We start from the raw sequence: 26,347 nt of genomic DNA, 5'->3' as shown, positions 1-26,347 counted from the left end.
AGAGAGAGAGAGAGAGAGAGAGAGAGAGAGAGAGATAGGGAGAGAAAAACACCGCTCTCAAAATAAATATACCGTAAAAAGGACACTGATCATGTTCTCATCCCTCCATACGGATGCAATAACAGCGAAACGAGTGGAAAAAGAAGAGAAAAATCATCCTGAGCGGGTTTTAATCGCGCCTCACACAAAAAAACGACCGTCCGCCCCGCACGCGTAATTTCCGAAAAATGATCGTATCGGAATCAAAAAGATTGAATAAACATGTACGAAAATGAGCGTTAAGCCCATGTTGTAGACGATATCAATGACCCGCGACACGTTAATAGTACTGGTAGCTATAGTTATTTTTCACTCAGACCGGAAAAGCTTCACGATTTAACAACGGGATAATTTACGTGAAATTACCCAGGCAACAAAAGTCCAAAATCGGGACATAGGACGTCTTAACACTTTGCGATTCGTGTATTCATTATATTATTGCATCATTCTCTGAATGAAATTATGCATTGAGAAAAAAGTGGTTGTATTAATTGGAATTTTCTAATTAAATCTATTATAATATTCTTGAAACTTCTACTGGTACTTTCTGTATAAAAGTTATGCGTTTCGCGGGTTTTCTCCGTGTCCAAATCCATTCTTGAAATGCCAACGTTTCAGTATCAGGCTGCTCTTCGCCCTGATAAAGTGGACTGCAAGGTTCACGAAACGTTGGCATTTCAAGAATGGATTTGGACACGGAGAAAACCCGCGAAACGCATAATTTTTATAAATCTATTATAATTCGTATAGTTGAGATAACCAGAATTCTAATTGATATAATCAGAATCTTCGCCCATTTTCCAGAAATTTTTTTCAATGCTATTATGTCACTATGGTACAAACTGAGCTGTATATTTTTTTACTGTAAACACATAAATGCACCTATTGAAGTTTTTAACTATAAACAATTGCATGCAATAATAGTATTTATGAAGATTGATGTTCTTACACAATTTCATTATCATCAGTGGACTATAAAAAATTAGATATTTTTGCAAAGACCGCCTAAAAACGATTTTGGATTTTGTGTTGTTTGAATATAACTCTTTTTTTAAATAAAAACTGCCAAAAAGTTATTTAAATTAAATCGATCCGATGCAGGCCGAGACACGCTCGACCATTCACATTTACACACGCAGAGTATTGAAAATAGCGTGGGCCGCGAGACGTACATACGATACATGCATAACGTGCCGGCAGACCGTTTAGCATTCGGTCAAGCGACGTAAAAATAGAAAGACGCGCGCTCTGCATGTGACTTCATATAATTAGGCACGAAGAGAAGTTGTGTCCTATGCTCCTCCATACGTTACAAGCGCAGTTTATTATAGAGAGTATCCATTTTTTTCTCTTTTCTGTCTCGAAGGCAGTAAATGGGTTTATAAACTTCTCCCAAACGAGAATTACGTAAACTCCGCCCACATATATATACGCATAGATACATATATCTAAAAAATTTTTTTGAAAAGTAATTAGTTAACAATCAATTAAAAAAGTCAATTATTAATAAGTAGTTTTCTTGCAGATAAATTTATTGAACCTTTTTTCCATTATTATAGCATTTACAAATGTGTGTATATGAAAATAGAAAAATTGTACGAAACTCGTATTTTATCTCTTGATATTATTATAATAACTTAATATTGTCTATAACAGTCAAAGCTGTACAATTTACTTGGTCTCATGGATTGTGACAATAACGTGGAATGTGTATTAGGATCAACCTTGGATTCACTTTCTACAATCGGGAAATGCTGCACTCGTCCACTGCTCCAAGCTATTGTTAAACAAATCCATGACGAAGATTTTTGAAAGAAGTTGATGCAGTTTGGCACTTCTCCAGTAAATCCTTTAATAAGGCAGCTTGCCTGTGCTTCCACTATTCGCGATAAATGACTTAAGCTTGTTTTGACCAGAGCAATAACTGGACTGTCCTGTTGAAGAAACAAGTTAACACAAGATGTTCAACAAGATATTTTATAAGTTATTTATTTGTTCCTTCTACCTAAAGTTTGAACGCATATCTATTTTATTTTATAAACAAAAATGTATGAAGAAGTACAGCTAAATCTAAATATTTTTTCACAAACCTGAAAAAGAATAGCAAGATATTTTCCTGTCGGATCCCATTCCATAGAAACAATTCTACCTCCCACCGTGACATAATCATCATTATCCTCTGATGAGAAATTCACTTTTGTTAAATCGATTAAGCGCGTAGCTATTTTTATATCGTTATTGTTTGCCTTTTTAACATCGAATATATTATCCTGCAGTGGCAATGAAAATATCATAGAAGGATCTTCGGTAGTAGCAAAGAGTAACGTTAAATTGGGACCAAAACATGCAGTTGCTACACGACCCTGGGGTACAGTCCATCTTTCTGCATGCCATGTTGTCGGAACGCCAGTATTCCAAACTCTAGAATTAAATATTTACTTCTTTAACTGCATATATAATTGAGTTCACTGTAAAAAAAAGATGTAGATATAGATTTAAAAATATTACCTGAAGATCTTTCTGCATGAAGCAGAGAATAATCGCAAGCCACAAGTCGACCAACATGAAAAGCATATACCACCTCCACCAATACGTTTTAACGGAATTCCTTCCTCTTTAGAAACATTCCAGATTATTATATTTAAATCCGTTGGTGAGCAAGATGCCAACAAGTCACCCTAGAAAAAAAACGCTTTATAATAGTATCTGATAATAATTTCCATTATATTTAATTAAGACAGAAATAAAAGGATAAATCACTTGTGGATGCCATGCGACACTTGTGACGGGAGCATGATTTCTTTGATTCAAAAGTACTGCATGACTAAGTAAATTACTAGCTGCTCCCAACTCTATTGTCCAAATTAATACTCCGGAGTAACAAGCCGCTGCTAATTCGCGACCGGCATGAGGTCTCCAACTTAAACAGCAGACTGACTTTTGCCCACTATGTCTCAATACTGGCACGCCTAATAGACCTTGCGAAAAAATACGAATTCTATCGTCTCTCATAGCAACAGCTAGGCGAGCGCAGTGTGGATGCCAGGATAAACATCGTACCTATCATAAATACTTATAAGTGAATTTCGAAAGTCATATATTTATTCTTAATATTAAATGATCCTACCAGCGATGTATGCCAATCTCGTGTAGCAACAATGTCAGCAACAGATCCATTTCCCGATGTCGGCAACACGTCTCTGTGATATATTCCTCTGTCCATTAAATCCAATACCGAATTTAGTCTGAAATCATTAAATATTTTCTGTCACAATATGAAAATGTATTAACTCTCCAGACATGGTTGACACCAAAATTTGCAACAGTTATAAATACACTGAATTTATAAAAGTCATTAAATTTATGTTAATTAAAAATGACATTAATTAATTTCAAAGAATCAAAATAACAATTTATATAAAAAAGAATTAATACTAAATATATTTTAATAAAAATAATCAAAATTGCAAATGTAAGATAAAGAAAATTGAGAAAAAGATTTATAATTGTTCTGGTAAATTTTTCTCAGAATTTCTGGATAATTTTTTAGAAAATTTCTCAGATTTTTTATACAAATTGGAATACTTTTTAAAAATACCAAGAAAGTTTACATCTTTTCTAAAATTCATCATATTTATGAATTCTAAAACATTCTACAATTTCTAAGATTTTTTATTTTATAATTTTTGATAAAACCTTATAAATATCTAAAAATGGTTCATATTTTCAGGAATTACAGACTAAGAAAATTTAGAAATCTTATATTGAAAAACACTCGCACATAAATAATTCTAAGAAAAAATATAGACCTGTTCAATATTTCTAGAAAATGTTCCAACTCATATAAGAATTTTGAAAAAAATGTTCACCAGATTGAGTAGGTCTAATAGATCCATATCATCTAAAGAATTAAATTCAGGAATGAAATAAAGACTGAAATATTATACCTTGTTGCAATCCAATGCATAACATTTGTGATCTGTTCTGGATCTGCAGCAGCGGCAAAGCGAATAGCCTCAGACAACCCTCTTTCTCTCCATACATTGGCAATCTTTTTAAAGATGCTATCATGAACGGGAAGAAACAATTCACCAGCGCTGATTGTACGTGCAGTCTCACGGGTCGCAAGGATCTCCTGCGTGATGGAAACCTCAGGGTAGTCGCGCAGGTACTTAGCGAAGGGTTGCATCTCGTCCTGTAATGCATCGTAGGTACAATAATGGACGACGCCTTCGATCAAACCGACGGCGGCTACATCGCCAAAAGCAGGACCCTCGAAATCGTGAAGCGACAATATCTTGAGCATCTTCCTCTCCTGTCAGTCGCCGTCGCGACCTAACCTATACGTTTAACCTGTAAAACAACATAATAATTACTGAGAACCTTGTTTTTTCCAATTATTTACGTAAACATATTATGACGTAAATAGGGACAGTTTTTTCGTTACCACAAAAAATGTAGCACCTTAAGTATAGAGATCTTGAAATATTTGTTTAACCTAATCTCGCATGGCGTACGTAACCTATCTTCGATGACGCGGCCAAAGTAGACAACAGAATGATTTAATTTAACGCTTCACACAAGAAATATATTTATAATTTCAATTATATTCACGTGACAAACTTTTTTCAGTCATAAAGACTGTCTACGAAAAACGAAAGTATTACCAATTTATGATTGTAAACTCGATATCGTTTGTCACATCATATTCAACGACGTTAGATTTCTAATTCTAGTGTTGTATTTAACTTCAATAAATTATAATGTCACACTTATAAGACGGTTATAAGAAAAGGGAAAAAAATAAATTCAATTTTCTACGTACAAAAGAAACTAATAAGCCGTACTAATTCATCGGTCTTTATTTCCTTTTTTCTCGGAAACAATGCACAAGTTTGACGTAAAATTCGTTTAACTTGGCTGAAATTCAAGTGGAAATTATATATTAAGTTCACATATTTCGTTCACACGTGCGTGAAACAGCGCGTCTCGAATAAACAAAGTAAATGACCTGAAGACAGTCAAAAGACAAAATGCAATGACGACGAGAAGCGCGAGAAACTTCAGAAATCTGAAGAAAGCCGCGAATGCGGCAAATCACCGCGATTATCGCGATCAACCGAGGAAAATGGCGCATCGTTGTTTACATCAGTTGCCATGGCGACAACCAATCGGGACGCGTAACGATGGGAGCGCATGCGCGTCGCGCGCGAAACGAGCAGTTCGAATCTCTGAGGAAGTTGCGGATTGTGAAATCATAATCGGCTTTATTCAGTGTTTGGAATTCGACAAAATTCACCGCGAAGACTCGTTTCACGAACACGATTGCGAGACGGGCACGACGCAGCTGCACTGCAATTCATATCCGTTCGGAGATCTCACCGAGGCATCGAAACAACCGGCATTGCGGCGGCGCGTATAGGTTACGCGAAGCACATCTGCACTTTCTGCACCCGTTTGCTAGCGACCGCCTGTCTCGTCGCGTCGAGTGAATTGGAATAAACGTCAGGCACATGTTTGCTGGGAATCCTCCTAAATTGTTTACGTTTAGAATGAGTAAATATATATTCGGAGGTAGAACGCGAAGATTTTGAGTGCAAAAGATACAAGCAACGCGAACAGGCCTATGTATGTACCACATCGAGTGCTTTTCATTTAGTTCTATCTTTATTATTCACTGAATGTAAAGAAAGACAGATCGATGCTATCGACTCGTGAGTTGTCTCATCAAAGCACGGAAAGCATCTATCGTATCTCTCTGTACGCAGAAGGTGCAGCTTGGTGCAGCAAAACACGGTCGAGAAGAGCAGTCTGGAAACAGTCTATCGGCTCATCACCGCGACGGTCGCTTCGGAGGAGGGAGAACCTTCGTGAAGAAGAGAGAGGGAGTGAGGAAGAACGGTGCGAGGTGGTGGCTGGTGGAGCATCAGCAAGGGTGAAGTGGGGTGAGGTGAGGTCCGCAGTGTGCGGTCGCCGTTCGAGCGGCGTGGATTATATATTGGAATTGTTCGCGTAACGATAGAGAGACTGAGAAACTTTGCTATTTCGCAAAAGCAATATTCCGCGCCATTATACATTTTAACACGTCGAACGAACGAACGAACGAACGAACGAACGAAGAACGAAGTGATCCGTAAGGTTCGTAGGACCGTGGGCCTTTTTAACCCTCCCCCTCCCCCTTCCCGCTCCTCCCTCCAACGATCGACGAGCAAGCGAGCGACGGCGATCCTCGCAATGCTACCGACGAGGTAGTGCGCGAACCGTGTCTGAGAGAATGTATTGCGTGATGACGATCGCGGAGCACCGAGGGTTATTAACGTCTTAAAAGGGAGGAAAAGGAAGAAACGAACGAGGCGGATTGAACGAAGAAAATCATCGCGGCGCAAGACGAGGCGTAGAGCGAAAGAAGAAGAGGTGGTAGCGACCGGTGGTGGAGGTGCGGGCGACCACGAGAGATGGGCAAGAAGGGTTCCAAGCGGAAGACCCGATGGAGAACCCTGAGCATCGGTGGTGAGTAATATTTCCACCTTCTGTCTGCTTCTCTATCTTCGTATATATCTTCGAAGATTGCACGTTTTAGTCTCTATCTTCTCATTCGTTCCAGTGACAATGCTCCGCCTCCTCGCGTAATCTCGCGGAACGCTTTCCTCGCGAAGCGGGCGATTCCGCGGCGCGGGTGCCGCGATACGTGCAACCGGTCGATCAACGACGCGCGCGCGCGCGCTCGCACGAGAGAGAGAGAAGGAGAGAAGAGAGGGAAAGAAAAAGGAGAGAACGTTATCGCGTTATCGCGAGGAGATTCCCTTCTCTTTCTCCTCTTCTGTCGTCTTCAGAGTACCGATCGTGTAATTTATTCCCTACGGCGGAAACGTGAAAAGTGAATAATTTCTTATGAAGTCTGAGATATAATTGAAAGCACAGACAATGGGACAACGGGTCGATCATGTAATGTAAGTCTTTCTCTAGACGGAACCGTAAAAAAAAGTGAAAAATTTTTTTTTTGCGTATGTGTACATACGTACATAACAATTTTCACTTTTCACGCTTCAGAAAAGTTACGTGATCGATACTCAGGGAATAATAGAGATTCCAACCTCTATATTAGAATAAACGATTTCTAATAGGTTGAATAATACTAATACTGTATTATTCTTAATTATTTCTATTGCCTGTTATTATGTCTCAGGGAGTTGATATGTATCTTGGAATGAAAATTACAAAAGAACAAAATTCACTAAGGATAGATCGATAAAATTAAAAAATATCCTAATAAATTTATTCACTTCTGTAATTTTCCACCTCGTTTCGAGATATACGATCGTCTTTCAGAAGGTCAATCGTGTATCTCGAAACATCTGGGGATTGATTGTGTGCCTTGAAATGAAATGAAATTGACAAAAATGAGCAAAATTCACTAAGTTGATCAATGAAGTTATATTGTACCGAATTTGCTCATTTTTGTGACTTTTCCTCGTTTCAAGATACATAATTAACCTCCAGGCTTAACTTCAATGATAAAGAAAAATTTTCACTTCAGAAGAAATTACATGATCATTTCCCAGATTTATTTTTCATTTCGCGTTTCTTCCACCTTCCTCTTGAACGAGCTGAGCCCTCGAAGAGGAGAGAAAAAATATGAACGACGGACTTGCTATTCTTGTAAACAATAAGCCGAGAGCGTGATGAGAATTTCATGATCATGTCGCGTGAATCGGTCTCCTCGGTCGATCGTAGTAAAGTTACTGTAAGTAGAATAGTTCATCCCGTCCTCCTGTAAATAGAATATTTATTCCTCACCCTGATCATGCGAAACATCCGAGAGATCTCTTTCTGGGCTGGATGTTCTCGTGGGCCATGAGATTGCGAAACCAAATTGCCCTCCTCCTTTCCCTTCATGCCTGTGTCATGTCTTCGTGTAAAAAGGAGATAAAAAATGAACATCACGATTGTAGAATAACAAACAAGGACATTAGTCTCTAGAACGAGGACTCTGTACTACACGACTTGCATACATTCTCGATTTTGACAACGTGTCCGTTTATTTATAATATCTATAATAGTTGTGCGAATAGTCAAAACTCTTTTTTCGGGTAACTTAAGTTGAACTGGATTTACTTGACGCGATGTCGAATTTTCGACTCGTGAAAGCATCGGATAGAGGGTTCTATAACCACGACGATTATCTAATCGCGAGAAGTCACGGCTTCTTGGAAAGCCTACGTGAATTCTAATTCTTACTGTTTATTCCTAAAGCCTTGTATCCACCTTTTCCTATTCCTTGATGCTAGAAATTGTTCGAAATCTTAGACGAAATAATTGACCAATCGCATTGTATCCAGCAAGAAGTAAAAATTTCCAGCATCATGGATAAGGCTTAAGACTGAACTTTTGACTTGCAAAAGCAACATTGTACGTGGCTGCATTGAAAAAAATTTCTGATCGAAAATGAACAAACCAAAATATTATATTTTGATTATGTCAATTAAAATTTTGGTTATCGCAACTATAATTATAGTAGATTTAATTAAAAATTTTTGTTTGCCCATTTTCAACCAGAATTCCAATTAGTGCAACCAGACTCTTTTTCGCGCAATCATTTACTGGAACAAAGATTATTCCTATTATTTCTATTATTATATATATTTCTATTATTACTCTCATGAAAGATCATACACATGTTCGAAGTAATTGAAGGTAATCGAAGATTTATCTTTCGCAAAAAAAAAAGAATTTAAACTCGCGCTTTGTTTGCATACATTTAAGACCCGATTCGATTAACATCAGTTATGTTAATTTCTACCAATGTAAATTAATTTCAACCTCGATTTTACTTACTTTTTAGCATAACAATAATAATTAATTCAAGGCTAATAAGAGTCAGCGCGGAAGAGGATGCGCAATATTAATGTATAATGATAACTTAACTTCATTTTTTGTGATGTTACCTTTATTCAAAGTATTGATTGTTAATACTTTCAATAAAGAAGACACTTAATTTAATTAGTTATTATTGTTAAGAAGTATATTGTTTTAAGAAGTGAAAATCCTGCTGAAATACTCTTTTGTTTACTTTATAGTTTTTTCTAAATCTTAGAATTAGAAAAAAGTACAAAGTTAAATTGAGATTGAAGTTAATCTAAACTGATAGAAATGAATATTACTTTAATTAATCGCAGTCAACTGGATATCTACAATATCTATATTATAGTGAGTAGTATGGCCTGAATGGAAAGAGAATGAATAAGTAATCAGTTAAACACAAAGGTGAGAATTAATCAACATCAACAGAATTAATTCCAATCATAACAATAGATTTCTCGAATCGTGTCTCTTTCGTTCAATTTCGCGCGAAAAGTCGAAGGTTTTTCGAGAAACTCGACGCGAAACACTCGAAGTGTTGATCGTTATCGACAGCTAAACTTTCTATTCTGAAAACAAAGAAAGAAGATTCCGAATTTACGCGACCCGGGTCTGCGCACGTACATGCCTAACTGCAATAGAAGTATCCATCTCGGAATCTTGCGCGAAGAATCGGAGCTTTATACGAGAAAACTCGCGAGGCATTTATCGTTATCGTAAGTTATCCAATTTGTTCATTCTGCCAGAACGTCGAGTCTCCGGAAAGACTTTAATCGCGGCGATTTCCGAATCTCGCGCGAAGAACTGGAGCTGTTTCGAGCGAGGAAAGAGTTAGAAGCTCGAGACATTCGAGTCATTTACTAAAGCGACAACTAAAATTCTTCTTTTCTAAATTCTTTCCACGATGGTCGAGGGAATTTCTGTCGAGAAGTTGCCTGAACCTTTCGAGGGAATTTCGATACGGCATTAGCTGTTACCGATTTCACCCTCGGGGAGAGTTTACTGAGCGTTTCACTTGTCTTATAATGTTCGTGATGTTATACATTAACACTTAGATATTACAGAAGCAGCTGTAACTCAATCTCTTGAATTAAACAACATTTTGTTATTGTTAACTTCCATTTATGTCAAAATGTAATCCATTTCTGTAGTTTTAATGTAAATCATTCATATAAACGTATGTATTTAGTAGATGATCAATTAAATTTTAATTAAATTTAATTTACATATTTTTAAGTTAAATTGTTTAACTCTATTGTTTTAGTCAAAGCATGATTTTGGTTAACGATATATTGAAGCAACGACGACCTAATAGAAATAATTAAAAATAAATTAAATGGATTATAATTTGACTTTATGAATTTAACGGTGAATAATGGCTGTGTTCAGCAGAGAAAACAGTTTTGCAACTATTATGAAGCCTACGGTGCATTTTTTCCTGCTAGATTGCTTGCATTTTAAATTATTAGAATTGCATGCATACATTATTAGATTTCCAGAACTTCTACTAATTTACTAAAATGCAAACAACCCATAATAATCGACTGAAGATTCTTTAATATAATTGATTTATACATTTAGATCCGGCGAGGAGCAAAACCAATTAGTTTAAAGAACTTTAGAATAGTTGCAAAACTGATTTTTCTACTGAAACAGTTCATAATGAGTGCAATTCATGATCTGCAATTTACGTAAAAGCGCCTTCAGACCAATGTACATCAATTTTACGCGTATTCACTAAATATTGATTTGCTTTCATATGGTAATTATGCATATCACGTGTGTGTGTGTGTATAATATTTGGTAATGTACTTTGGCCATGTTATCTGAAATTGCTTTGAGGATCTTCATTAAAAAAAAAAAGTATTAATGGCATTACTTTAATTGAAAATAATTTTGTTAATTTAATTCATAATATTATTAATAAAACAAATACGTTATGCTCTGGTTTAAATAAATTTTTATTTATTTCATTAATATTGTTATTGTGTATGAATTAACAAAAGACTATTTTTAATTAAAATAATGTTGTTATTAATAGCATTATTTTATACTATTATTTTATTTTTATTTCGAAATTCATTGTTTGTCGATGTGGTCCTTTCACATTATTTACAATGCACGATTCATTATTCTGATTTACAATTATTCACAATTATCTATCCATTTAGATTTCATGAAAAATTAAATATCATAATGAAAAGTCTATTATAATTAATCCAATTTTTCAGTTGTTTTAGCAGTTCATTAGTGTAATTACTGTAGTTGGCTTATCATACACTTTATTTTCTAAGACAATGAAATAACTCAAAAATTATCATTTCTTAGTCAATTGCAGAAAAAGAAATGTAGAGAAAAAAGAATATACTTTTATTCCTCTGTAATCTGCAGTTATTATATCAAAATGGCATTTTAGGATTAATATTCATTTTAATGATTCAAAACGTTTGAACGTTTTAAAATTTATTTTCTATAAAACTTTATTTTGCCACTGTTGTAGCAAATGAGTGATATGAGTAAACACGAATCTTATTGCATAAAGTAGATAGTATAATACTATGCACGAATCAACATGAATCGACTGATTTGTGATGATTCGCGCCCCTTGACTTCGTTAAAAACATTTTCGCCAGCAGATCATCAGACATCAGTAATCAGCGAATTTGATGAATTTGAATTTGTTTATTTGTTCATAAATTTCATACGAGTTGAGAACTGCGAATTGTGAATCACTTACGAATCATAATCTGGCGCAAGCTTTAAGGGAAGGAGCGTAATACTCCGGCTTGTACCATCGATGCATCGATCCTGTACCTAACTCTACCTCTTTCCTCCTCCGTTCATGTCGTATACCTACTTACCTGCTTAGGTGTACCGCACGCGGAAAAATCGGCTCTATGATGCGCGACCTTCCTTCGTTCATATTGGATCGTTTCTTTCTTCTGAACGAGAGCTAAGGCAGTGTTTATTTGTATTTGTCGGCTTATCCTTGACTAACCACTGCCGAGACGTGCTTCGATTTTCCGTTCTATTAATCGCGTGGAATATATAAGAAAAAAAAAGAAAAAGTTAGTATACATGGAAATAACGATTTTGTTGAAATACTTAAAAATATACAGTGAATGCAAAAAAAGTATTCGTACAGAGAAAATATTTAAAAAAAAAACTTTATTTTTAAAAAGTAAATATTCTTCAGCGAGAAATGAATCATCGAATTGATGTTGAATCAATATTAATACGATGATTTCAATATCAATTTTATATTCAATTTGATATCACGTCGATTCGATATTTAATTGACGATCATTTCTTACTGTGTAATTAACAATTTATTTATGAAGAATAAAATAGACTGTATGTTTCTTAAAATTATATATACCAAAAAGGTGTGTACTAATTATAGAAAATATATCATCTGAAAAATAAGTAAAAATTAAAAATTGTATTGTTTGGATGCTTAAAAAGTATTCGTACAATCGAGAAATTTAACTTCTAAAATCAAGAATATATGCGAAGCTTGTTTGTTAATGTAAGTACATAATGTATTCATTGTATAAAATTACTAATTAATGTTTATTTTTTACAAATAAGATTTTTTTTATAAAAAATTTTCTTGTATGAATATTTTTTGTTCTCACTGTGAGTAGCTAGAGATCTGAAAATAACTTTGGATCATTAAAATAATTATGCATAAGAAAAATCAAGCACATAAGCAATGTTGCAAAAAATTTTGACGTTCGCAACCAGCTTAAGCGTCTTATATAATTATTTTGTTAATTCAATAAAATTATTTTCAAATCTGTTTATCTAACTAAATTTTCAGATACTTCAGCAAATCATCTTTTTAAATATAGTTATTTTTTATTGACATAGAGTAAGTTTAGTATAGTTCTACACAGAAAAATACGTATTGTATAAATATACGTGTTATGCAAATAATGATTACTTGTTTGAAATATCTCAAAAGTTTATATCCACATAAAGATATATAGGGATGATCGAGATGTATATATAATATATTCGAGAAAAAAACGTGAAAGTGTTGGAGATAAAGAAGATAAAAGAATCCTAGTGATCAATGGCAAAAGCTAAGATATTGTTTCATTTTTGCGCCTGTGTTTCATTTTTGCACGAGAACATGTTTATGTTTTTTCCTTCAATATCTTTTAGACATACTTATTCCGCGAGCACGTGAACAAAGTCAAAGAATTTGTGCGTCTTTACATAAATATAAACAGTCCTGTAATGTTGTACGCGTGCTCTCAATTTGTTCTGATTTTTCTTCTTGTATCGCTAAATGAGTACACATCAGACCTTTTACAACTGATTGCATATCAACTTCACGAAGATTACGTGACGAAGAAGACTCGCACAATTTTAATAGTGACATATTTACGACATAACAGATAATGTCTATCAAAAATATACTTTGACTTCAGTTAATTAAAGCTGACGCTATATGTTATCAGGATCTCGTATTTGAGGTTGAAAAATAACCCAAATTTTTTATCGATTGCGAGGTCGTCGCAGTTCGTATACATTTTGTCAGTGGCCATATAAAAAATATCACTGAAATGTGAGATTCGCACCAGTCATTTTACAGTTATCTTCTGGAAAGCTTGTTCATATATTCTCATATTACATAGTTGAAAAATTGTTTAAATTAAATTTAATCCATTTTACATGTCTTAAACAGTCCATTCAAATTTTTGTACTAATCTAACACAAGATGAATATGTTAAAAATATAAATATCACGTTAAAAAATTAACACAACAAATGTAATTTTGTTATAATTTGTAAACAAACTAATAATAATGCACTAATAATTAACAAATTAGAATTTGTTAAATCAATATGTTTTATTTATTTATTCAGAATTTACGTTTTAAAATACATTATCTTTATGATATTTGTTCACTTGTAAATTGTGTTATTTTAATATTAAAAAATGTTGAATATCAATTTAACACAAAATATTCAAATGACATAATTACATCGTGTTAAATTAACACTTATATATATTCAAAATTCAACACAAAATTTTAACAAGAACTTGACCGTTTTAATACAATACAAGTTTTTACTATATACGTACTGCAATGTCCTTTACAATTATTTATAACATGAAAATTTTTATTCACGAGAGATTTATATCGCTTCCTGTCTTTTCTACATGGATACAATGATATATTAACAGCAATCTAATTGAAAATAATTTTACTACTTTATATATATATATATAATGATAGTACTAATAGAAATAAATATACGCCATGCTTTTGTTTTAATAAAATATTATTTGTTTTATTAATACTGTCATTGCATTAACATGATTATTTTTAATTAAACTGCTATTGCAAATGCTGTAACATTATTTTTGTTTTGTGTATGATTATAGCTTAAGCATAAATTCTAACTTATACATAGTCCGGACGTGGAATAATTAATTTTAGAGTACGCAAATTTCATCTAACTTGTACATTAAAGTCTGTACGTAGGAAATTAGTTTTTGAGTACGCAAATTCCTTTTAGCTTATACATTAAACTCTGTACGCAGGAAATTAGTTTTTGAGTACACAAATTTCTTTTAGCTTACACGTTAAAGTTTGTATGTATGAGAATTAGTTTTTAAATGCACAAGTTCTTTCTATCTTTACAATAAAATTTGTACGCAGGAAATTTAATTTTTGAATACGCATAAAAGGTGGGATCAATCATTCTGCAAGTAACATCCTAGAACGTGTTGTAATAAATGAATACTTGAGAGAAGATAAATGACTTGCTGTGATGCTGAAACGTAACGAAATGCATTGATACGATTACTCTTTATGGAATAGATATTTTTTAAAAAATTAACTATATTTCGAAACTGATCTCAAATATAAGCATATGCACACGCATCCTATTTTTAAAACGTATTACATAATGTTGAGATAATATGATGAGAAATATATAGACGTAAATAATAATAATAATAAATATATAGCGTATTTCACGTTGCGAATAATCAGACTCTCTCCTCAATGACAAATTTTTAATAAAATATCATTGCGCAATATTAATATTTATTTAATGAGAGAAAACAATATAGATATTTAATGAGAGAAAACGATACAGGTATTTTTTTGGGAAAATAGAGAATGTATTTGTTCAAATATGGACAAGCGGAAACTTTTACTGTCGCGCGAAATTTTTCTTTGATGATTGTGAAAGAGAAAGAGAAAGAAGGAATGGAGAATTAATTTGAAGCAAAAACAATTTGTGTGGCAAATCCGTAACTTTCCAGCAATGTCATCTCTATTGTGGTTACCTTCTGGAGCGGAAAGAAACATAGTGACTTCCGATTGAATCGACTTCAAAAATTGAAGTTGATACAAAACACATATGTTCTTCTCTCATATGTATTTCTTCTTTTGTCGTGTATTTGCCTTCGTCTTGTCTCAGTTTTTCAAATACGACGAAACTTTCTTAGCACAGAGTGTAAATCGCTCCGTCTCTTTCTTCTGTGTGTATCTTTGTAATGAATGACCCCATCGATGTATATACATCTTCGTCTATGTCGACCCGATGACCCGGTGGTTTGTGTCACCAGTGTAAACTCATTTACCGAAGAGCGTTTTCTTTATCTCGCATGTTTTCGACGATATTTCGCATCTGATTTTCATGGCCTCCTCTATCGCCAGAGTGTTATCTTGGACAAGAATTGATAATAATACTTAAATTAACTGCAACAAATTTTATAAAATTTGTGTCGTTGGAGGAATGTAAGCCTCCAATGACCGAATCTTTTTTTAACAAGAATTAGGAGTAATAATTACCTTTATTGTAATTTGAAAGTGCGTAATAATTAAGATTATTTAAATTAAATTTTATTTGTAGTAAGTTTAGCATATTTTTTTGTCGATGATGATGCAGTTTAGGAAAAGTTTTTATTGATATCGAGTTTCGATTTTGAAAGATTATTTTAATTCTTTTAAAATATAAGAAAAATTATTTATATTTCTATGAATTATTTTCCTTGCAAAATTTATCTTTAAAACTTTATCAAAATCTTCAAATTTTGACTATTTTTAAATACTATTTAAAGTTTACAGTTTAAACAAATTGAAGATTCGATTTAAATTTGTTATTTTGCCAGTATCTTTTATTATAATATTTATTCATTGTTAGTATCATTTATCATTACACCTGTCAGAAGTAAACCACCTGTATAATATTCTAGTCATAATAACACAAATTGCATTTTTTGTTGTGCAATTGATTGTTTATGAATATTCTAGTTAAGTTGCGGCCTTATCGGATTATATAACGATATCATTGAGTACTGTATCATATACGAAGTATAAAAATATCATATAAATTGTATAAATATTGTATAAATATAATATATAAACAATTTTATATAGATAAAAACTTAATGACCTAGTTTACGATTTTTTTTATTATTATATATTACGTATGACACACGTAGCGATAGATAAAAATTTATTTTATTTTATTTCGTGAATTTTATTCATTTTTATTTATTTCTCTCTTCAAATATTTCAAATTTATAATTGCATTTAAATCCTTTCGTTTTTATCCGATTGAGAGAATTAATATGAGACAGTAATTTAAACGTTTTATTGTCTACAAAATTATTGGACTGACAAGTGCTATATTTGCAATTAACGATCTGTGATAATTATTACAAAAGAAAATTTTCCCTCGCGATTCATGGTCAACGTTGGCAAATACAAACACATTTGAGCACACTAGGTCGCAGAGCAGCAATGAGTTGTACGTCTCGTGTAGGGGTAACTGCCAAATGTAATAGTGCCGTGTTTCATAACGTCGTAGTAGGGGGAAACAACTATATATCTGCGTTATGTATTGTAATAATTATAGTGAACAGTCGAAAGCAGTGTTGTATAAGTCGCGGGCGTCATCGATCATTTTAATCTTTTGTAAATCTTTATGGTAAGTTTCTGCAATTACACTATTAAATTTCATAATGTCAATTATATCCAATTTGAGTTATTTTTAATCATTTCTTAGGTTTCTGCTTCTACTTAATACGCTTTAATTTAATTCATGGAATCAAATTGGAGCATATTGAGTAAAAGCAGATCTATAGATTATATTGAATACAATTTAACTCAAGAAAATGTATTACATTTAATATTTTTTATTAGTTATTTTAATATTCTTTAAAGTACATTTTACGTTAATATGGACGTTGTTTACTTCGAAACTGATCACAGAAATGGATTTATTTACATTTTGATACATACAGAGATTGAAAATAATAAAATGTTATTTAATTCAAGGAATTGGATTGCTCTTTTGATGTCTAACAATATACTGTAATAGAAATAAAGTTACATTAGCATTTTTAATACTCTTAGCTCGACTATAATTCCGCAAGAAATAAAATTTAAGTATTATCGATGATGTTGTAATGCATTAAGAATTGTATTGCATAATTCTTGCATATAGACATTTAAAACTATGTTCATATTGCAATACTTATGAACTTTGAATATGTTTTTATATTTGTCTTTTTCTTTCAATAATTTATCTTTGAAAAGATGGAGAGTATATATATATATAAACGATAATATTTAAAAAAATAGAAACGCAACTGAAACTAAGATAATATTTATGGGTGATTTCTACGTTTGACTGTAAAAATAGAATTTAATATTTTTCGATATCTATATAGTAGCTTCTGGTTTTTCATATCGTTTCATAAATTAAATACATAAAGTTTTATCAGTACAATAATCCTATACGAGCAGCCACTGTGATTAGATTAAAATATATTTGATATCGAATTGTATCTCAAAGCCATCTATGGAAGTTATTTCTAAAATATTCTAAACAGTGTAAATATATTTTGTTACATTTTAACTTTATATTATATTGTTGCATTTAAAAAGGAATATGTCATTATATACTCTTTTTCTCTCAATAAAGTTCAAAGAACTACTATAACTAAACAGAAGGCACTTCCAAGAAGTCAAATGAAGAATTTAAGCAAAACATATATATTATCACTAAACAAGATTTGGAAGATAGCCAGTTTATCGCTTGAATATTTAGACTACGATAATGCAAATTTACGATCAATTGTAGAACACGATTCTCAATGAAATCGTTTCATTGCATGCAGTTTTCAATTAAAATGCAGTTCAGTGTTTCTGTATTCTTCAAGCATTATTTTTATTTTGTTGTTTATTTCTATTTCATTCTACACGTATTCATGTCGTGAAAAATTCTTTATTTGCAAATTGTGGAAATTATTTTTTTGTATCAAACATATTTAAGCAGTTTGGAAGAATATTTGTCGGTATAAAAATTAATAATATCATCAGTAATATATGCACGAAGATGGAAATTTGCTTCTCGATAATTGCATGGTACGTCTAATTAAATCAATTAAACTGACGACTGTCCTCGAGGTATTTCTATGGTCGTGTCTGCAGATAACACAAAGTTTAAAGCGACATAGCATATAATTTTGGGCAATCTATCATTTCTTCCGAAACCTGTCACTTCCGAGACAGTTGATGTCATCATCTCATCTTGTAACCATAAATACATCGAGCATCATTAATTGCGAGCTGTCAAAAATTTCAGCTATCAACTATTCATGTGTTACATGAACATAATATAATATATATTATATAATAGAATTTTATAGAATTTTTTTCTATTTCTGTAACAGAATTCTATTTTGTAATAGAGTTTTCCACGAAATAAATGATATTAACAGCATAATCAACAGCAGTTTAATTGAAAATAATCTTGTTAAATCAAATAATGGAATTAATACAACAAATACGCCATGCTGTGTTTTAATAAAATGTTATTTGTTTTGTTAATATTGTCATTGAATTAAATAGATTATTTTAATTAAACTGCTGTTGACTAATATTTTTAATACATTTTTTGTGTATATATTTTTAGATATGTCCTTTATGTCACAATAAAATTCGTCGCGTTTTATTTTTGCCTACATTGGAAAAAAGAGTAGTATCATTAATTGGAATTCTGATTGAAATAGACAAATCCGAATTTTCTGTTTAAGTTTATTTTTAATGCGACAGAGAGAGGGGGGGAAAGGAGAGAGAGAGAGAGAGAGAGAGAGAGAGAGAGAGAAATAATCAGAATCTTCTTCATTTTTATTAGAAATTTCTCTCAGTTTCGCCTCGAGTTTTTATATAGCTTCGTGTATTTTTGAACAATATCCAGTAAATTCTAAATTTATCTCATTGTTGACGTTACTTGTTAAAACCAATAACGACTCAAAATAGTGTCGCATTTTTCTTTTTTTATTAAAAGTTTATTAAAAGTATTGTAAAGATAAGATAAATGTCTTCACAAGCCGCATTGCGAGTTCCTAGGGTCGAGAGAGGGAAACTCCCGTTCAACTCGATACCGGAGCAAATCAATAGTTAGGCGTCGCGTCTCTCGATCGTCGTCGAGCCGCATATAGGAAATGGAATGCCCCGCCGAGCATGTCGGCTGAATGAAATACAAAACAAAATCTCGGACAAAGCAATCATTTCTATCTCTCGTCTCTCGAGAATCGTCGTAGTTTTTATTTTTCAGATGGAATTTCTGACTTTGAGTAAGAGTTTGTAGTTAATTGCTTTCACAAGCTCAGCTTGACATATATTTTATTCAAGCACACCTGATGGAATCCTCTTATGGGTACTGATAAATAAAGTCGCATTTCCAATTACGTATATTTTCTTATTAATATTTTATTTTAAAACTTTTTTCTCCATAACATTTAATGACTTCCTCTGTTAAAAATCTGCGAAAAATGTTTTTTTAAAGCTCTTTAATCATACTGAAAAACCAAACGATATGATCGTATGATATATTTGAATAGATAGCAGGATTAACAGCCTCTTTCTTGCGAAAGTGTTGACATTTTACAGTAGGTATCCATATCATTTATAGAAACGGAAGTACTATAATAAATTCGCAATATAAATTTCAATATGAATAATATCGAAAAAAAAAAATGAAGTACTCCGGTATTATCTTTAACCCTTTTTTTACGCGTCAAGTATATCCACACTTTTTGTTTGACATTTAACAGACTTTTTGATACGTGCTCTTGTTGATTATTGATTAATATAAAAAAAAGCATATGATGAATATATACTGAATTTATAAAATTATAAATTATGTATAAAAGATCGAAAATATTTTCAGCTCTAACTACTTTGTGAGAATATCGATTTTTTAAAAACTTTGAGAAACACTATTTTTTATTCAGGTAAAATCCATGCGTAATAAGTAATCTTGAGAGTCTCTTTCTCCTCTCTTCTCTCTCTCTCTCCCCCCCCCTCTCTCTCTCTCTCTTTCTCTCTCCGTCGTGTGAGAATCGATTGCACCGCATCTTAAATTTCTTATATACGTCGGCGGACATCGCGGTAGTGCAAGCTGCTATATAGTACCATAAGTGATCGACTCTTACTACTGCGATGCATGCACACCACATTTCTCCGAGCGCCAGAGTTCGTTGAGGAAATGGCATTATCTTCCGCATTATCTTCTAGTATTATCCGCGATGCAAACAGTATTTCTATATATTCAAATGCAAACTCTCTTGCCTTTCCCGTTCACGAATAATCTCCTTGACAATTGTGCGTTCGTATAATATTGATCAATGATAAATGTTGATAAAAACTTTTAGACATGCAATAATAAGAAGATTTAAATTATGAAATTACGGAAACGACTTTGCTAAAATATTGTATCTTAAAAATTTAGCTAGAGAAATAGATTCTGAATAACTTTTTTATTGAAAATGTGCAAACAAAAATTTGAAAAGTGCATATATGTGCAAATGATGAGCATGCAATCGAATAAGCTATATAAACTTAATTTTTTTTAATGTTGGGAGGCTAACTTTATAACAGTTAATAATAGCTGATTTGTTTATATACTAAATATATAAATCACAAAAATTCTACATAACAATACATGCGATGCATTTTATAAAAATCAAAGAATTCTTATCATTTGTCCTGCCATTTTTATTGTTATTAATAGAATTATGTGCAGAAATAAAATCAATCATAAATATATCTATCCAATTTATTCGTTTTTTTCTTTTGTAAAACTTTTATCAGGAAGATATAAATGAATTTAATCAATTTCATTAATTGGTCAAAAAATCTCTTAAAATTTTAATGAAACGCTTGATTATCTGATAATATTTCGAAACGGATATAATTATACCGCATCTTCTCCATTATTATTGAGCAAATTTTGTGGCCTTGTGCTTAAGTAATTAGAATTGGTGTCTAAACGAAATTGTGTTCATCAGGATTGATAGTAATTCTAGTGTACGACGTGAACTTTCGGACGTAGCTGAAGTTCACATTGCAGACGCAGCGAGAAGCTAAGTATAACATTAACAAAATAGAAAAACGAAATAGAATATGCATGCATGCGTGCACACACACAAGCACGCAAGCTTGTGTCTGTGGACAGAAGCTTCGTCACACGATCATTACGTAAGCTCTTACAGCACATTTTCCACCGAACATCGAACCTACGAAGAATAGTCTATTTTAGAAGGCGTGTAAGATGAGTTATGAAATGTAATGGAATTAAGGAAATGCGAGGATGAACCGATATATTTGTCTTATAATTTAGACATTATAAATCGGAAAAATCGAAAGAATAATGATCGAGAAAGATTGACGAGATATAATATTATGCGCAGAGATATTGGACGGCATTGTATCGTTAGAAAAAAGAGTCGTATTTTTCTTTGTTAATCGAATTACTTTTTGTTAAGTAAAAACTTAGTCTTTTAAATTTTTCTTTCTTACTTCAAAAGCAAGACACAACTAAAAAAACGCGATTTTCAAGTTATTACCATATAAATGAATTATATGGCAATTATAAGCGAACATTACCTTATCAATTATTAAAAATGAACTGATTTAACTTCACCAAAAATTGTCAAAACTGTTACAATTTAAAAAGAATAGCTTTAAAAAAGTCCTTAAAATCGTCACAACTAAAAAGAGGTGGTTTTTTAAAGAGGTGGTTGTAAAATAATAAAAATGAAATTTGATTATATTAGAAAATCTTTTTGCTAATATAAAAGAAAAAGATGATTCATGATTATTAAAGTATTCATTTAGAATAGTATATAAAAATACTATCAAATATTTAATTGAAAATTTTACTTTTTATTTGTTTATTAGTGTAACAACTATGTAATTAAAAAGAAATATGCTTTGGTGTGACATTGATATAATAATTGCTTCGGTGTGACATTGATACAAGATTAATGGAAATCAATGTAAGAACTGAAGCGAAACCTAGTGGAAATAATTAATATAAAGGTCGTAGAAATGTTAGAAACAATTACCTTTCGCTAATGAGAAAGATGCATCGGTCGATTTGCTGATTACGTTTCACCCGCTTCACACTCTAAAACTAATCGTCCTTTCAATCATTTCTTCGCTCCAATTAAACTATAATATAATAGTTACGGATGTTAAATTGTGTGATTAATGCAAGGAACATATAAGAGAATATTTTGCACTTACGTAATTAAATTTAATCCGCAAACGTTATTTGCTTACCCTATATAAGAAGTGACATAAAAAATACATAAAATAAAAAAATAACATTAGAAATATGTTGTTACATAAAGTTTTCTGTCTTCCGCTTACGTCAGCGTATTATTTCGTGCAGATGCACAGAATCTGCAACAATAATGAACGCTATATATAGCATGAAGGAAAAAAAATAGAATCTTTCTTTTTCCTCCCCCCCCCTCTCTCTCTCTCTTTTATGCATATCATATTGTAGCGCAAGAGTGATGTTTCCATACGCTGCACGTGTTCAAGATCGTAGACCTTCCTGTCGAATTACGTTCGACGAATTACGTAACGACCTCGCCGCGGTTACTTATAATAAAATGCAGCTTTACGTGCAACGTATGTCGCCCTCGTCTGCATGTGATTGTGTATCACACGTCGCGAATACGCACACATCGAGGTACCTAGAAGTGCGTGGAATGGAGAACCGCGAGTTCGGGTTATGAATAGCACGTGAGTGACCACGAGGTTCTCGTCACATGCTCGCGGACGAGTTTTCCGGAGCCGTTGTCACGAGCGGCGACGTCCGCGGTTCGTCCGCATGATTTTGAGTCGGCAACAGCATTTTCGGCACGATCTTGCACAACCGACCGAGTTTTTCGAGCCTGAAGTATCGCACGTGATTTTGTCGGGACAGCATACAGTATGTCGTCAATTTCTCATGCCTATCCATTCTACATGTCCAAGAAAATTAATCTTCGTTTAAAGTTAAGCTACATTGAAAGAAATGGACATCACAGAGATTATTCACATGTAATTAATAAATTAATAATAACGCCTGAATTATAATTCTTGTCGAAAATATTATTCGTTTTCTAATTTTTTATTTTAAAAAAGTCAATTGTCTCTAAGTCGGTTATAAAATCTTTTACAAAATTTACCGCGTGTTTGCAACTTTATATTGACAAAAGTATTCGTTGCTCGTTAAATAAATGTGAAAGAACGTGCAGCGTCTGGAATGTTAATAATAGATCTTTCCCAGACAATCTTAGAATCTGTCATAAAATTTAGTAAGCCGCTTTGCGACGCTCTGTCTCGACCCCCGCAACAGCTAAGACTGTTCATTGCCGGATTCGTGAAACTGCCGAAGGCACAGCGCGTCTAGGATTGTTAATAATAGACTCGCACTAAGAGAATACACGTTATTTGCGCGCGCGATGTTCCGTAGAACACATTTGGATCTTACACGCTATTTTTACCTATCGATACTGTCCGCCACATTTACGGTCTCCGTTCGTCACACCATCGCCTGTTTTGCTCCAGAATAGTTATTTTACGGTCTTTTAAGCGTTAAACTACGCAGTTATATTGGCAATTAACATTCCTGATACTGACAAGCGTTTTGTTCTAGCCACTCTTTTTCCGTAGATTTTCGCCTTGTAGTACCTTGAAAGGTCAAAGAACTTTTTGGACCATTTGCCAATTCTAGTATTGCTAATACTACTCTTTCTGATACACAATGTTTTGAAAATTATAGAAGGAAAGTTGAGAGATGCATTAGATGATACAAAGATGAATCAGGTGAAAGGTTTCCTGTTACGCAATTCATTTGAAATAAATTTTTCTTTTATGTGAAAAAAAGTTTTGAAGGAATTATGTCTTAACCGTATACATTGAGAAAAAAAATGGTTGCAATTATCATAATTAAAAGTTTAACTATAATTTATAATTTTCAATATCAAACATGTATTTTTTGATAGAACTGTAAATATAACTATTATTACTGGATAACAGTAATGACTGTAAAAATGAAACTCCTAATTGTAATTATTTTATCATGTAATTATTTTATCATGTATTTATACAGATAGATGCCAAACACTTTTTTCTTTCAGTGTAGTAATTTCGAATTGTATTTGCTAACATGATAAAAAAACTTGTTTAATTTTTAATTTGATGACTTTTATCTACGTAATCGATCTAATTAAGCGGTTGAAATTTTCGACGAGCGATGTTTTTATTCGGCTGTTTCTATTTTGATTTTTTTTATTTACAACAATAATTGATAACTCAAGATGTTTCCGGTAACACGGTACTTTTAAATTGGATCGATGTCCTCAACCATTGCGGAAAATCTATATGGGATTAATTGGCAGTGCGCTTTTGCGCAATACGAAACAATTGGCAAACAGAGGGTCCGCTTCGTACGATTCATTGAGCATATTTGACACAGACCTTCTGATATATTACGCTCTGGCGTATTCTCGCGATATTTTTTGAGCTATATATGTTATCTGCCGTACTGTTTTCGAGCATGAGCTAACAATAAATTGGCGTGCGAATAAATTCCAATAAGGTGTTTGCGTCCCAAGAGTTACATAATACTTTCATTGTCACGCATACTGATCGATAGCATAGTATGGTTAAAGTAATGCAACATATTCGTATAGTTAGCTATCGTGTACTATGTCATACCAGTTTGTGAACTTGACACTTAATCTGGTACTCATTTATCAGAGATATACGTGTTATCTGTGCATATCACAGTGTACACAACTTGAAGGAAAGTACTCCTTGACCAATCTTTGCAAAAGAGATTGAGCATTAGTTTGAAAAGGTTTTCGATTAAACCTACCTTTGAAAACTTATTCGCGTTTTTTAAACATTTATATCAAGATGGAAATAGATTAAAATAGATAAATTGCTCGATGCTATTTATTTTTTTTCTTTATATAATTACTAATAAACTTGAATTCTGAGATATTCAGTTAATCTAAATATAAATTTTAAATGTCTTTTTAACTTTAAAATACAACATGTTTTATTGATAATGCAACATTCTAAGTTATTCACGTAATCTATCTTACATAAGATTGTTCGAAGGACAAGTGTACTATAGTTTCTAACAAAACCGATTTCTCAGTGTTAATATTTTTGTCAAGCACAGACGTTCAAAAAAGTTATATTAGAATATAACCATTTTTAGCTTTATCATAAAAAAATTAGATTTGTCAAATAATTTCTTATGCCATATCATTTGAAGATTATTTTATGAATGTTATCGATCTCAAAATTTAATTAATCGCTCACACTCCGATATTAACTGGATTTTCTAAATACATACTAATATTGAACATGGACAGTATCGGATTTGAACTCCTTGAAACAAATTGTAAAAGATAATATAAACTAGACGATAAATTAGATCTTTTTAATATAATATGTAATTCTTGGAGATACACATAAATTGTTTGTTCCAAGTTGAAAAATACGATAGTTTGAAAAAAATCTCTTAGCATATTTTTTCTTTGTAGATGTTTTTCATAAGGTGCTATCCTTTTTTATTCTAATTATAAATATTAGTACTTATTTAGTTATTTAATACTTCGGACACTTAATGTTTTTAATTAAAATTTTAATTAACGAGAAGGAAAATAAATTGATGTAAGATAGACGTCATAATAGACGTAACATCTTTTTCACACTTTTCTCATGTTAATACCCTTAAGAGGGTTAATGGCCTTTCGCGCCAGAAACATATCATATTTCTCTAACTAATCATTTATATATCTTCTAAAAAAGCGGACAAAAAAAAACCACACCAGAATTTGAAACTTTTAATGTGTTTAGTAGGTATTACCAAAGGTTGTCACAACATATTTTTTGTGATTTATCACATGTCGGGGATTAAAGATCAAGTTACGAAACTTTACAAACAAAAAAACATCCTAGGTCTGTTTTATATCTCAAAACTGCACATTATTATTGACACTGTTATTAAGTGTTTATGTATTATTATATTATAATGCTTTTTTATTTTATTCAATAGCTCCATAAATACGAATTTTATTTTATACACACACACACACACACACACATATA

The 26,347-nt window shown here is 32.3% G+C and overlaps 2 protein-coding genes across 3 annotated transcripts in view; one reads left to right on the top strand and one right to left on the bottom strand.

Annotated features, from left to right (window-relative positions):
- Positions 1 to 1,570: 1,570 nt before the first annotated feature.
- Positions 1,571 to 5,117, bottom strand: LOC108751179 (aladin). 2 transcript variants are annotated; one of them, XM_018491256.1, is made up of 7 exons: positions 4,865 to 5,117; positions 3,987 to 4,392; positions 3,167 to 3,284; positions 2,800 to 3,099; positions 2,548 to 2,717; positions 2,130 to 2,460; positions 1,571 to 1,973 (listed from the first exon to the last, which is right to left on the bottom strand). In XM_018491256.1, exons 2-7 carry the CDS (start codon positions 4,343 to 4,345, stop codon positions 1,677 to 1,679), a joined length of 1,575 nt encoding a protein of 524 aa, XP_018346758.1. In that variant the 5' UTR covers positions 4,346 to 4,392; positions 4,865 to 5,117; the 3' UTR covers positions 1,571 to 1,676. The 2 variants fall into 2 exon arrangements, with proteins under 2 accessions (XP_018346758.1, XP_018346757.1); XM_018491255.1 differs by lacking the exon at positions 4,865 to 5,117 and adding an exon at positions 4,487 to 4,636.
- A 768-nt stretch (positions 5,118 to 5,885) lies between these two features.
- Positions 5,886 to 26,347, top strand: part of LOC108751181 — a 36,266-nt gene continuing 15,804 nt past the window's right edge. Inside the window, exon 1 of the mRNA XM_018491261.1 lies at positions 5,886 to 6,549. Coding sequence (XP_018346763.1) covers positions 6,495 to 6,549 — 55 coding nt within the window. The 5' untranslated portion in view covers positions 5,886 to 6,494. The remainder of the gene's footprint in view (positions 6,550 to 26,347) is intronic.

Source organism: Trachymyrmex septentrionalis, unplaced genomic scaffold (assembly GCF_001594115.1).
Source record: "Trachymyrmex septentrionalis isolate Tsep2-gDNA-1 unplaced genomic scaffold, Tsep1.0 scaffold403, whole genome shotgun sequence".
Lineage (NCBI taxonomy): Eukaryota > Metazoa > Arthropoda > Insecta > Hymenoptera > Formicidae > Trachymyrmex > Trachymyrmex septentrionalis.
This window is presented reverse-complemented; position numbering and strand designations above follow the sequence as displayed.

Coding starts and splice junctions, on each gene's coding strand:
- LOC108751179 (XM_018491256.1), bottom strand. CDS start 4,345: ATGCTCAAGATATTGTCGCTTCACGATTTCGAGGGTCCTGCTTTTGGC. Junction 2,718..2,799: donor GTGTCGCATGGCATCCACAA/GTGATTTATCCT, acceptor TTTTTTTTCTAG/GGTGACTTGTTGGCATCTTG. Junction 2,461..2,547: donor TCATGCAGAAAGATCTTCAG/GTAATATTTTTA, acceptor ATTTAATTCTAG/AGTTTGGAATACTGGCGTTC.